Source organism: Rhizoctonia solani, chromosome 9, assembly GCF_016906535.1.
Source record: "Rhizoctonia solani chromosome 9, complete sequence".
In the NCBI taxonomy this organism is placed as follows: domain Eukaryota; kingdom Fungi; phylum Basidiomycota; class Agaricomycetes; order Cantharellales; family Ceratobasidiaceae; genus Rhizoctonia; species Rhizoctonia solani.
The window spans coordinates 662,406-676,502 of record NC_057378.1 but is presented as its reverse complement, the minus strand read 5'-3'; the positions used below and the strand labels follow the sequence as shown (position 1 = coordinate 676,502).

Sequence of the window (14,097 nt, the reverse complement as noted above, 5' to 3'; positions counted from 1 at the left end):
GTCTCAAATTCATGAGATCTCCGCGCCCAAATAGGCCTCATAGACTTGAGGCGCATCAAAAAATAATCAAGTCAGACGGCTCGCGTGTAGATAAATAACTAATAGGAAGAATTGGGACAAGTTGTACATGTGTAGTAGACGTAGACGACATATACACATAGTCGATAGCTGGAGAACATGTGTGAATAATCTTTACATAACAGATGAAGTGTAATCACCCGCTAGTATCTAATACAAGAGAACTTGAAAAGTTAATCTCCGCCTTCTAATCTCCAAGAATGGCGGGCTCGTATACTAGGGGCTCAGGCAAATACCCTTCCTGTATCAGTGTACCTTTATTCCGTTCACAGTTCTTTACGAGATGCCTCTTGAGGTTAGCTTTAGTAGAAAAGCGTTTGGAGCATTGGCATATAAACGCTGTTCAAAGAGTACAGTATTGAATGTGTAAGAATTACAAGATCCACCCAAGTTAAAGTAGACCTACGTTTGATGTTAAAATGAAAATACAAATGAGTCTATACAATATTTCGTCAATATCCGATCACCCTGCAGCTCTAACATGGTTTAAGAACTTACTTTCATTTCACTGGGCCTTCGGCGCAGCTTTCCGCACGAGGCGATTGGACAGGAAAACCCCGACTTAAGTTGTAAATTGCTCGTTCTTCCACGCTCATGCATTCTGTTCACCCATATATCGATATCCCCCTGGGTCGATCCATGTCTTAGAAGTGGTTGGCTGGTTACTGATGCACGATCTGCGGGTAAAGCACATCCAGGAACCCCAACCGGATATATGGTTTGGGGTTGAAATGTTCGATCCAACTGCCGGTCATGATGAGACAATCCATTGGGTAGTAACATATCCTATAGATTATCGTTCGTCAGAAGCTAGGTACCGAAATACTATCAATATTAACCTGGCATTGGCGCTCAACTTCCACATTCTGGGATGAACCAAAAGACCCCATTGCAAACGTATCGAGACCCTGCTGGGACACCCCGAGATAAGGTATTCTCTGGCCGAAGCTTGTGAATAGCGTTGAGCTGTAAGGTAGTAAGCATTGTGACTGAGCTGTGGGGTTATCGTTTAGCTGAATTATCTACACACGCTTCATTTTAACCTCACCGTATAAATGGTCGCTGGGCAGCTCAGAGATATATGCAGAGGGGAGGAACGGCAAATCAAAGCGTCCTTCTAGGAATATCATTGACTTGTCATCCCTGGCTGAGTCCAAGATTAGGGCACGTACCTTGTGCTGTATATGAAAGCGAGTACAGCGGCTGAGCTTCCGGGCTGTTCAAGCTAGTCATTATCTGCGTAGTATGTTAGTGAGTGGCATTACTGGTCGATCGTTCGGCTGGTAGCACAGTGTACTTACGGCTCTATACTGAGGAGGATGTGAGGTGTGTAGTTGGTATCGATACGACTTACTGGTATATATAGCTGAGAATAACATCAGTCGGTGGTGCGCTAGACTATTGGAGACTCGGCAAAAACGGGTTTGGACGGAGGGCGCTCAGGGTGTCATAATGCACCGCCAAGCTCATCAAACTTCAGAAGCCCAAAAAGGGTTCATGGGACACAATCTGTCCCAACAATAGTAATACCTATGCTTACTATTTTTGAGACAGATTGCGTCCTATGAACTCTTCTTTGGGCTTTCAAAGCTTGAGGAGCCTGGGGAGTGTATTATGACACACTGAGCGCCCTCCATCCAAATTCTTCTTTGCAGAGGAGTTAACGTTACTGACCATCTTCGAACTAGATTGTCTTTTTCAGATAAGTTATTATGAAAGACATGTCAATCGAAACAAGGTTTGTGCTTGATCTCTGTTGTGGTTGTTCTCTGCTCTATATACGCCCGTATTTCAGGTCTTCCGATCAGATTGATCCTATTTTTGGTATGTGCGGCTTCGAGTTACTCAGTCCAACACGTTGTGTTTCCTGGGTGTGCATATTCATTCCCCTTTCATCCTTCGCTATATTCTGCTTACGAATACCAACTCCATTACACTTACATCAACAAGACCTTCTCAAGACCTCCCACACCTTGCTGTCTATGCATTGGGCTGTGCCTATGACCAGCACTACTGTTCTTCGTCACGATAAAAGATTCCAACTATCTATTATCAATTTAGACAAACATATTGTTCGATACAGAAGGGAGCCCCAGCTGACTTTGCTCCACGTTGACGTTGGAGGGCATATATGGAGCTCATCGTAGACTATGCGGGGTTTGCGCCAATCCATGTATCAGACCATCACTGATACTCACCCGGATGAGATCCATAGCCCTGGCTCTATTAGAGTTACTGCATCACTGCGATGGATAACTATTGCTACAGCGTTCATAGAACCCATTTAACCTTCGAGGTTGATTGTCAGTGACCTGTGAACCTGATATCCGAAGCACAACCTTGTTTATCATGGGCTGCTGATCATCCAGGCCTAGGGATAAAATCAGACCGATGGTCTCGTTGATCCTTAGACCTGTCGTTTGTGATGATGGAATGAAATCCACTGTATAGGTCAGCTATCCAGAATGACACGCCAACCCCCATGTCGGAGATTGAAAGGGTCCAGTGTGACCATTGTCGAATTTCCAGTAAGATTGCTATACATTCAGTGAAATGCTATCGAAGCCAAGCGCGGATGGCAAGCATATGATCTGGAACCGGGACCTTCTAACCGATACAGGCTGCGGTTGTTCACCCAACCCGCGATGTTCAATCTTGATTTTGTGGCTATGATCGAAGCTGTCAAGGGGATACCGTGTGAGGAACAGGACCCCTTGGAAGCGGCACCAATGCCATTTCGGGTAGGTTGACACAGCTGGGGGAATCAACTGTGTACATGTACCTATAGCTATCCAAGGTCAACATCCAATTAACAGAAGATCTCATCCAGGTAATAGTTATAGTTTCCATATCATTCGGTCTTCTCTTTCTTTGATTGGGGGCATCCTGGCCACCCATTTATATTGGAGTCTCCCCCTTCTTGGCTCGACCCAAAGCTAATTAACAAGCACTCAAAATAGGTATGCCTGGTTCCGAGTGAATGATCAATTTATGAACGAGGCGCATAGGAGATGGCATCCAAATAAAGTATACTAGGCGAGGCTGGTCCGCTGTGCGCATTGCACACTTGATTGCAGAGTAAGATCACGGTTTACTGGAGGACAAATACATTCATCAGGCTGATGAAAACCACCGCGCTTAGAATTCCATTAAAGGCAAGAAGGCCTTTTTGATTCACAAACCCAGACCCATGAATTTTCGTAACCAATAAAGTACATCCAGTCATCACATTCGTACACAATTATCTGAAACTCATATAACCCTCAATATCAAATGGTGTGCCTCCAAGTTGCCAACGCTCGCTCCTTTTCATTCATCGCCTCCAACTCCGCCTGAGGTCTCAGGGCGGCTTCTCGGTCCAGGTCCTTATTCTTGAGATGGAATGCAAATGCGACTGCGCATACGGTTACAATAAGGCCAGCGTGGAAAATGATGGTCGCTCTGAGACCATTGACATATCTGGGAGAATCCTTTTCTTGACTATAGAACAACCCATTAGGATGTGTGATTGACAAATGAGGGGCCAACTTACTATACAGTAGAAGCAGCAATACCACCTATTGCTCCAAATGCCACCTGAACTCCTGATGCGACAGCGCGCTTCGAACTGCTCACAATACTGTACAAAATAGGCCTCAATGTCTATCCTAATAACTCATTACGGTCCACTCACTTGTTCTGAAGCAAACCAATAATGAATGGCATTTGAGGCTGAGTGCCTGCAACAGCCAGGAATGTTCCGAAAAGCTTTACGCCATTGCCATGTGCATGCAGAACAATTGTGAACCCGGTGATCGCGATGAGCGAGTGAGCAATGATAAATGGCGTCCGGAGACGGATCTTGTCAGACCACTACATAAAACGCCAATTAGTCTAGCACCGAGCAGAATGAGATAGCCTACTAACCCAGGAAGTCGCCAACGCGAGCATGACAGCAAGGACATACGGTGGTGCAACGAGAATGTTCGAGAGCGCGACAGAGAACCCAAGACCACGTAGGATAACAGGGCTGGACTGACATCAATAACTCGGCTTCTGAGGCTGATTTGGCAAATACTCACATAAAGTAGGCAAGCGAATAAGCAGGCATGGTCGAGCATGCAAATGCGACGGCCAGAGTCCAGATCTTCCAGTCAGACAAGTGAGACAAGACCTTTTTTGTCGTAAGTGGGTCGTGCTCGCCATCACCACGGTCACGGTTTAATCGGCGAATTACTGAATAATGACACCAATTACGGCCCCACATCAAAATTGAGTAACCAATCAGAACTTACCGTGCTGACGTTCCTCCTCGGTTAAGAAATTGGCCTTGTCTGGGAAATCGACAATAAGAAGCCAGCCAATAGCCCCAGCGACAATTGTGACTATTCCAAGCATAATAAAAATCCATCGCCATCCTTCAAGACCGCCAAGGCCATGCATACGTGCGAGGCCATATGCGAGGATCGATGCGAAGCCCGACGCCAAGACTAGAAGAAGTATCGATCAGATCACAATTGGAATTGTGGCGCCCAGGCGCAGCTAGCGTGTACGTACCACTTGACATGTAAAACACCGATAAGCGTTGTTGGACTTCATAACGCTTATACCACGATGAGATTAGGTACACACAGGCTGGGAAAAATCCAGCCTCGAGCGAGCCGAGAATGGCACGACAGACGGCGAGTGTCTTCCAGCTGTGAACAAAGCCCATTCCGAGGGTCGTAGCCCCCCAGAGTATGATGATAATCGTAAGGAAGTTACGGGGGTGCAAGCGACGCAAGACGAGCGTCGAAGGCAATTCGAACAAAAAGTAACCGATGAAAAAGACGAGCAGAGCAATCGAGTACTTGTTATTCTTGTAACCTTCAAACTTGAGCGTCACACCAAGACCTTCTACTCGGGCACTCCCAAGGTTCACACGGTCAATGAGCGAGAGAGCATAGAGAACACAAAGAATGGGCATTAAGCGCCAGTCGACACGACGCCTGGAACGGAGAAGGAGATCAGTGCCTGGTGTGAAAAATGTAAAAAAGACAAAACTTACATGAGTTGCTTATCCCTCACGGCATCGAATCCACCGTCGTTGGCTTCGAGGTGGACATCTTCGACATGCTTCTCATCATGTTTCTCGTGGTGAGAACTTGGAGGAGAGGACATGGTGGCGTGAATAACCCAAAGGTGCAGAGCGCTCACTCTTTATACGCGCTTATAGGGGTAACCTATATGCAATGTCACGAGGACTTTCCTCTCGTGCGCCAAGGCCATTTAGTCCCTGACTTTAGATCAGGGGCCCCAGCCTTCCGCATGCCAATGTGGTGCCCCACCAATCAGACGTGGGGAATCTGGGGCTTTGGATTAGTAATCAGGGGCTCAGACGAGGCTGGATGTCTATTTGCCAATAAACAGGCACACCGGCCTCGGTTCTCATTCTGAACCGGGGGTCTGCCAAGATAACGACGTAACTGTGCATACACCCTCTCTCACCAACCGAGGCTCCAAACGCCCCTGTCCCGCTATTTCCGTAATTAACCAGTCCATTCTGAGCGTCGGTAGTATTAAACGGGATCTATAATCAGCCGAAAAAACCGGGAATCCAGTTTGAGAGAACGATTCCCACGGCGTAGCATACATCCATGTCTCTATCAAGTATCCTATCAAACGTATACCATACGTAACAAGAAAAACAATCCAAGAATGATCTACAGGCACCGGGGTAGCACGCTTCTAACACTCCTAACCGGTTTGCTCTGTTCGAGTCGGAGTGCATGAGCTAAACACGCGCGTTGTCGTTCTCGTCGACCTTGCATCCCACAAGCTCGTCCAAGGAGGTACCACGCTTCGGCCGCGTCCCACCCAGCGCCTTGAGTCGTTTGGTTTAGCATACCGACAGCCATGTCCGCCCCATTTTCAGTCCCGAGGTACAGTTGAGAGAGGTGCACGACAGCTGGGACGTATTCGGGTTCGATTACGAGTGCCTTGTGCAATGACTCGATCGCACGGTCCAATGCTCCCGCTCCGAGGTATAATCCAAATTGGACCCATACGGCAGGATTGGCTTCGTCTAACCATTCGGCTTCGGCAATCGCCGCTTGAGACTCGTTGGGCCGGCTGGAACGTCGGAACGTTGCAGCGGATGCAAGCCAAATATCAGACAGTAGCCGACGTTCAAGGGCTTCAGCACGGGATGAAGAGACCAGGGGATTAGTTACTGTCATCTCGGACCCAACCGAGGTGGTCGTGCGCGCTGTCCCGCTCGTGGACGCGTCTGTTCCTGTTATCCCCGATGATGTAGTGGTAGAGCTCATACCCAACGGGTCGAAATCGGTATCTCCCTCAAGGTATGAAGATGTTGCAGGTGACGATCTACGATGCAGATGTCTCGAATGGATGGAGCTCGCTTGATACGCATCAGACACTGATCTCGCGTTAGCCCCAGTTCCGCAAAGGGTTTATTGGCACTCACTGGATCCAGGCCCAGTTCCCGAAGCCGCACTCATCCGCCTGCGTGCCCTGGGATTAATCTTTCTCGAAAGCTCATGAACATGCCGGTGACTCTTGCTTAGCAGCTTTTTATGCAAATCCAAATGCTTCCCACTCTTTTCTTTATCCTTGTCTTTTTCACGCTCCTCAGGATGGGTGATCGTATAGTCATACTCGGTAGGCGACGCGGGCAAAATTTCCATTCGTGGTATACTGCCTTCATGCTCGGTATGGTCCACCGAACCGGTGTCTGGCTCAAAATTTTAGTGAAACGTGGATGTTGGCGGCGCTATGACTCACGAGTGCTTGCCCCAGAACTAATGGCCGGAATAGCGCTTGGCGCGTTAGCCGCATACCAAGCAAATACTCCGGGCCACATCCCAGCAGCCCCATCCGGCCCCTCGATCCGCTCCACAATCGCCATATGCGTCAGCCGAATCTGGGTGGCGGCAGTAAATAGGCGTAGGCGAGACGGGTTTGCGTCGGGATCACTTCCCGGACGGGCAAATAATGAAAGCAAAGTCCGAGACGGAGGTAGGATACCCGTAGGGGGAACAATCGTGGGTAGGTTGCTCCCAGGGCCCAACGGTATCCCCTGGGGTGAACTGGACCTAACGTCCTCGGTCCCGAAATCCTTAACTACAACACCCTCTTCGGGCGCGCTCAATCCCGTTCCATGTCCAACGGGATGCTGACCGAGTTCGTCCTGGAGTTGTTCCGAATTCGCGATACCGATTTCGATAACCGCGCGAGCTCCGGCCCAATCTTCCGTCGCGGTGAGGAGTAGACCGAGCAAATGCCAGCATCGGACATCTTGGGGTGCACGTTCGACAGCTTGTCGTGCGCTGAGGATTGCATCACCCGTTGCACGCGCTTCGGCTTGGACGAATGCGAGGTGATAGTACGTGTCTGCAGATGTGGGATCGAGTGTAGCTGCGACTGTAAGGTGCTTGAGGGCCGTAGCTTGTCTATTTGGGCGACTTGTTGGGTCGATTTCTGTGCCATCGTAAACAACAGTGCCAAACGGGAAACTCTTTAAGCTTACCCCTAGCAGCGGTCAAGGCCTCTACGATCCCAGCAACCCTATACACCCTAGCCTTGATAGCAACATCATGCTTGAGCCCAGATTTCTCATCGTCAATGATCTCCATCGCCAAATCCACCGTATCTCTCGCCTCGGATAACGCATCTTCCACATCCGACTCTTCAACCACCCTCACGAGCATTCTCGCACCCCGCACGAGGGCATCCACAAACACGGGTGGATCATCCACGTCCCCTTGTCGAATCTTTTCCACCTCCCTCGCGTTCTCCTCGATGCTCTTTCGACCTTTACTTTCCTTCAACCCCAAAGCCTCAAGCTCATGGCTTTCTTCCGCCTCTTTTTCAGCAATCTCTTTCGGGTGTTGGGCAGGTTCATCGGCGGGCCGCCGTTTAAGTTGCAAATCAACATCCCCCGGTGCGGTTCGGCGAGCTTGTCGAACCAATCGAACGTATTGCTGGAACACACGACGAGCGATATTCATATCCGAATCGGGCACCGAGAATAAAAGACGGGCCAAGTGCCGCATGACGCGATACGAATGGAAGGTAAGGCGCGTCGTCCACCATAGAGTCTACATGAAATTCAAAAATTAATCGCAAGGTAAATAGCGGGCTATCGACTTGCCTCGATCACCCAACCGGCGTCTTCAAGTTCACCTCCAGCTTCCCATAATGCCACGACTCCATCCGCAAAATCCAGCACTTTGTGGTTTATCTTTCCTGCGCGGGGGAAGATGGTCGTCGAATTTAGCACCACGCGCGCTTCGGAGACAATTTTGCGGGCTTCGTCTCGCCACGTTAGGGTTCCTCGCGTATCGGAGATACAGAGTGTGCGAATGTATAGGGTATAGAGCGTAGCGCGGTGGTTGGGCCTGAATGTAGCCGGCCAGACAGATGAGAATACGCTATAGACCCGTAGAAACTTGAGTGCGTCGTCGGGGGTTCTATCTGATATGTTAACAATAGTTAATAAGATAGGATGAAATTTCTCACTGATAAATGGCAGATACGATGCTTGCTCGATACAACAACATCTCGACCCATCGCCATAGTTCTCGTCTCGTCTCGAACAACCCTTGCTCGCCTGGTTTAGGATTAAAGGACACAATCAAAGGTAGAGCAGCTTCGTAGGCCGCGATAGCCGCATCTCCGTCCATCAACCTCTCATGTGACATGCCCTGCACACATCGCGTTCGAATGTGTTCTACAGCACCCCAGGTAAAAGTTGCGCGCTGGCCCAGTGGTACACCTGCGATACTCCCAGTGCGAGACAAGATGGTATGGAGTGCCGAGCCTTGGTTTCCTGTGTGGGCCGTCGAGGCTGTACTTAGGGCAGTACTGGGGGCGAAATGAGAAGAGGTTTGAGAGACAGGTTCGTATTGTGCGTAAATAGGATCAGGGACGCCGCCTTCGAGACTAACGGTGTTCAAGATGGTCAACGCGCGTTGAGGTCTGTCGAGCGTAAAGGCAAAGAATGCGCGTAGTACAGTTGTGCTCTGTCCAGGTTACCTCTCAGTGAAGCGATGGAAAGATGAAACACATACCCATGTATCTTTGACCTTTTCATCCTCTCCTGTCAACGCAACAAGTGCCATACGGGCCTCTTCTCGCTTGTCTTCGGGAATAAGGCATTCTGGCCACATGTTTAGCGAGAACGGCGCTCCGGCTGTATCTGAATCTCCATCCAATCCCTCTGGTGTAAGTTTAACTTGTGGAGGTCCATCATTCGACGAAGGCTCAGGTCTCAACAACAGCGTAGCCAACGTCTGGGTCTGTACCGCGACAGTCGCATATGCTAACGAACGCTCAGAATCACATGACGCGTCGTGAGAATGAAAGCGTACCGTCATGACCTGGACAATGTTTCTTGAATTTTCGAAACGTTTCTTCCCAGCTTATGGCATAACCCTTGTAGTCCTTGATTGGCGTCGACTCGAGCCAGGCTCCACGACATAGTGCCCCTTCGATTTCTTTCGCATAATGGTACGCTTTGGGGTTGGGAGTGGTCATTACTGGGTAGATATATTAATTACTAATAGTTGGTATCGGATGAAGCGAGACCGACCACTCGAGAGCCCGACGCGTCAATTGGAGACTGTCGTGACAAGAACAAGTCCTGATCGGACGTCATTTGGGCTGCTTTGGGCCAACGTCAACATGGCACAACAACTCTATTATAAATTGGAATTACCCCAAGGTGGGTACAAGACACGAACGGGTGTAAATACATGGCGAATATATCTGCTACTCGCTTACAGTGTTGGCGACGATGAAGGCCCGGATTTGCTTGATGAGCTCGGCCCGTACTTCTGGGGGACATGAGCCTAGATATCTGATTAGGACACGTCGACTAATTGGGTGTGGTAATTACTTATTGCTTGATCATGAATCACCGAATACACGTCTGTAAAACGTGGCTTTGCTGAGCCTCTTGCCGCTTCTAAACGTGACTAATATTCAGTAAAAGACATTCAATCGTTTTTTCCTGCTTACCCTGTGCCATATTAGTAACCTCGTCATACCACCCTCGCTCATGCAAATGCACACGGAGAGCTCGCATAAGCCTGTACACAATAATGAGATAATGTGTCCAGCACACATAGCGACTTCTCACCTATCCCAATCCTGACTACGCATCATCCTTTCTTGAATATCCTTGCGCAACGACTCCACTTCGTCCATTTCAACATCGCCACCATACATCTTTGACATGGTCGTTGCCACCAACCACCCTTTATCCTCAATTCCAATCCCCAGGCGCTTGACGTTTTTCCCAGCTCGGCCGTGTCGAATTTGCAATTCTGCTGAACCCTCGAGGCACCAAACAAAGGCATTTAGAAAAGGCCGAGGCACTGACCTGGGATGCTCGTGGTTCAGCTCTTCGCCATCACCCGGCTTATGGACGAGAACGTTGGGCGCTTTTGAATACCGCAATCTCGTGTTCTATCTCCCTCCCATCTCTCTCGGCATCAATCCCCGTAAGGATCGAGCCCGCACTTTGGTCTACTTGGTCCGGCTAATCAACCTCCGATTTTTTCTTATATATCTGTGCTCGTTCGACCTCTTGATCTCTGTCCAGCCACTACTACGATGATCAATCTTAACGCTCTCTCGGCGATCGTTTCGGCTCTTGCTATAGCCACTTCAGCAGCAGCCCAAGGTGCTCGTAAGTACCATTATATATACTATTTCAATTTATCTCATTCACATTTTGCCTGTAGCAATTCCGAGCGATTCATCATGGGAGCAAGTCCACTGGACCAAGATCCATGGCTGGTGTATGGCCACAGGTTTCTTCATCCTCCTCCCTCTCGGTTCTCTCACCGCACGATACCTCCGCGCCTACCTCCCATTTCAGAAATGGCTCGGACCGCACGCCGCGATCCAACTCATCGCTCTGCCCATCATCTGCATCGGGTTTGGAGTCGGGGTTCATGTGGCCATGTACAACGGCCAATGGAAGGTCCCGCACACCAAGATCGGACTCACGCTGTTCTTGATGTATTGGATCCAGCTCGTTTTGGGTATTTGTACCGCCTCGACACCGAGTGTTGCGTTGGGGAGCGCGAAACCTGATCCGACGGCTGCTCCGGATACCCGCCACCCACTCAAGGCGCGACCGTGGTACGCTATCCTGCATGCCTTTTGGGGAGTAAGCATGTGTGTCATTGCGTCCGTCCAAGTGCGTCGAGGATACACGATCGAATGGCCAACGAAGCGAGGACAGGCCGTCAGCGAACATGTCAATCGGGCTTGGAAGGCTTGGGTTGTGGTGAGTCCCCAAGTTTTTGGATGGCTTGTCCCGCGATGTTTGACAACTCGGACGGACGTAATAGATTGTCCCCGTTTTGTATTTGGGCGGGTTGGCGTTGTTGTTGAGGCGCCAGTGGTCTCAGGAACGTGCGAGGATGTTGAACCCTGGTGCGGCCCCGGCCAATAACGAGAAGTACGATAGTGTAGCTACTTCCTCTCCTCGAGTGGAGAGCAAGGCTGTGTAATCTCTCGAGCGTTCGGGTTTGTTTTTCCATTGTTTTTCGGGTCAGTTTGTTTAGTTGTAAGGGCAATCCGCTTGTATGGCCGTAATATACCAACCGTGTTTCACTATTCGAATGGTCTCAATTGAACGATCGACCATAATTCATTTGATAAGGTCGGTCAAAACTCAGATCGACCGTGAGAACCAGTCACGGGGGTATTTTCACTTTCTTTCCTTGTCGATCTTATCCTCATGCTCGCTCGCATTTTAACTTTTCGACCACCTGTGACGAGGGCACCATACAATGCGTGCCGCTTAATTAGCACATCGCGCTCGCTGAGAGCCGAAATGTAACCATTTTCCCTCGATCGGTAATTTAATTTGAACTCATTTTGGACTCGTAGCGAGGCACAGACCTCTCCAAGCTCACAAGAGCTACCTCCATCTCTACCAACCCCACGTTCACACCCCCAAAGATTAGCGACCTATTACCACCACACGACCCTGCAATCCCACCAAAATCGCTAGTTAAACCACCTGTGCATCCACCAACACACCACCACCCAGTCGCACTCCTCCATTTCCGCACATACTACCACCCAAACCTCGAATTTTTCCTCCACTTCGCATACCACGCCGCATACGCACTCGGAATCCCACTTTCCCGCCCGGCACATCTCCCAACCCAACGATCTCTCTTCACCGTCCTCAAGTCCCCGTTCATATTCAAAAAGGCACAGGAAAATTTCGAGAAAAGGACGCACAAGCGAGCTGTTAAAGTATGGGACACTGATCCCGAGGTGTTGAATATTTGGCTGAGGTATTTGGAGGAGCATATGATGCCTGGTGTGGGTATGCGAGTGGTCAGGTGGGAGAGGTGTGAGGTTGGAGTTGGGGAGGCGAGGTTGAAGGAGGTGGGCGGTGCATTGAGAGAAAAGGTTGCGATTGGTGGTGAAAAGGTGTTGAGTGTGGCGGAGCAGGTCAAGGCGGTTGGGGAAAAGATTGTTAGGGATGAGACCGAGGCTGCGAAGAAGGCTAGCACGGTAGATTCAGACAAGGTCAAGCCTACCGAAAAGCCGGAGTAAAGCAGAATTATGGTGTGATTCGCTCCTTTGACTTTGGAGTAGGGAGAGGTGTGGCTTTATGCGTTGAATGACCATAGACGAATTGAACATTTGTTGTTTGGCTACCCATATCTTTCAACTGAACCATTTTACTCAATATGTCGTAGATGAGCATTACCCTCAGCATAAGATATTGACTTCAATGTAGCAGCCATTAAGAATTAGGAAATGCATTCATGAATGCTTGACCTGGCCCGGAAGACGGTCGCGTACACTACGTATATGGGAGGGTTCAATTGTCTCGAGTACAATTCCGGCACCTGGAATAGCGTTGGTTCTATCGACAATACATGTGCATGTATTTGTTGCCACCCTCTATATAAAGGATTTCTCCTGCACGTACAATTGGTTCACGTGTGGTTATAGGAATTCGCTTGTCATGCTGAACCCCGATTTTGATAGGTTCGAGGCGCTGGGGTGCATATAGAGTTATCAAATCATTATGTCCAGAATACAAATGCATGCATATCAGTCACGAGGCGTCAAGGAATAGGCGTCCACTTCTGGATATGAGGTAACCTTCACTATACAATCGTTCACATATGACCTCATTGGGTGTGAAAACCAGCCCGCCGAACACACTTTCTAAATTTAAAAAATTCTTTTGCTGGGCACGTCATGGACAACGAGGAAAGGCCCCCGAGTTATTTGTAGAACCCATGAGGTATTTGTTATCTCCCCGGCCATCAGCTTCAAGCTACCATTTCTGTCTGCCACTTGTCCAGCTGATCTACTCGTCCCCCAGGGCCATTGCATGACCCGGCAAATATTCATAGCACCGAAATCAAGCATCAAAGGTGGTTGGTAGATACAACCCGTCCGATCGGTGCGTCCCTCTATATGCGCTGCTCTCTTCTCTGCCCCATACCCGGCTTTTGGGCCTAGATAGTGACTGTCTCGGCGTTGATCATGCGCACGCCGGCTCATGTTAACAAACAAGGCCCTCTGTAACAAACTCTTATCCCACGCAGTTAATCATGCCCAGACAGTAAGCCATATCTTACCTGTAACATCTTCATATGGGCTCATAGTAGGCAAAAATCGGACAATCAACAGACACGGATATTTAAAGTGCTCTTCGTATGCATACCCCATAGTTCGAATCAATCAAAATCATTTCAGTACCCCTCTCACAAAGACAAACTAGCCAAAGGACTCGAATGCCATGATGAATAAAACTTTAACACATCTTCAAAATATTGTAGGACCCATGTCAGTATAGACAGAGGACTCAACGTGATTAAAAGTTGGCCAGATGCCGTGATTGAGTGCGCTCACACTAATTATCCACCTCTCCCTTTTTTATGTTTAGTTGGCCTACGAGATTGCTTAGCTGTGGCCTGGAGTATTACATTTGTATTATCGCGCAGGTTCACGGAAAGCTTAGGATTACAAGCGTAAGTATGCACAACC

General features: G+C 49.1%; 3 protein-coding genes across 3 annotated transcripts; 1 reads left to right on the top strand and 2 right to left on the bottom strand.

Annotated features, from left to right (window-relative positions):
• Positions 1 to 3,347: 3,347 nt before the first annotated feature.
• On the bottom strand, positions 3,348 to 5,217 carry RhiXN_07743 (major facilitator superfamily transporter; the record flags this gene model as incomplete). Its single annotated transcript, XM_043327559.1, has 8 exons — positions 3,348 to 3,558; positions 3,611 to 3,697; positions 3,752 to 3,930; positions 3,985 to 4,087; positions 4,140 to 4,293; positions 4,353 to 4,547; positions 4,615 to 5,045; positions 5,105 to 5,217. 8 exons carry the CDS (start codon positions 5,215 to 5,217, stop codon positions 3,348 to 3,350), a joined length of 1,473 nt encoding a protein of 490 aa, XP_043182944.1.
• A 542-nt stretch (positions 5,218 to 5,759) lies between these two features.
• Positions 5,760 to 10,287, bottom strand: RhiXN_07742 (uncharacterized protein; the record flags this gene model as incomplete). Its single annotated transcript, XM_043327558.1, has 10 exons — positions 5,760 to 6,475; positions 6,524 to 6,790; positions 6,841 to 7,536; positions 7,586 to 8,156; positions 8,219 to 8,528; positions 8,578 to 9,080; positions 9,129 to 9,379; positions 9,429 to 9,596; positions 10,078 to 10,148; positions 10,199 to 10,287. 10 exons carry the CDS (start codon positions 10,285 to 10,287, stop codon positions 5,760 to 5,762), a joined length of 3,642 nt encoding a protein of 1,213 aa, XP_043182943.1.
• A 387-nt stretch (positions 10,288 to 10,674) lies between these two features.
• RhiXN_07741 (ribosomal protein S10p/S20e) lies at positions 10,675 to 12,645 on the top strand (the record flags this gene model as incomplete). The annotated part of the gene is made up of 4 exons (XM_043327557.1): positions 10,675 to 10,750; positions 10,806 to 11,356; positions 11,421 to 11,561; positions 11,965 to 12,645. The coding sequence occupies 4 exons, from the start codon at positions 10,675 to 10,677 to the stop codon at positions 12,643 to 12,645; spliced, it is 1,449 nt and encodes a 482-aa protein (XP_043182942.1).
• Positions 12,646 to 14,097: the final 1,452 nt, after the last annotated feature.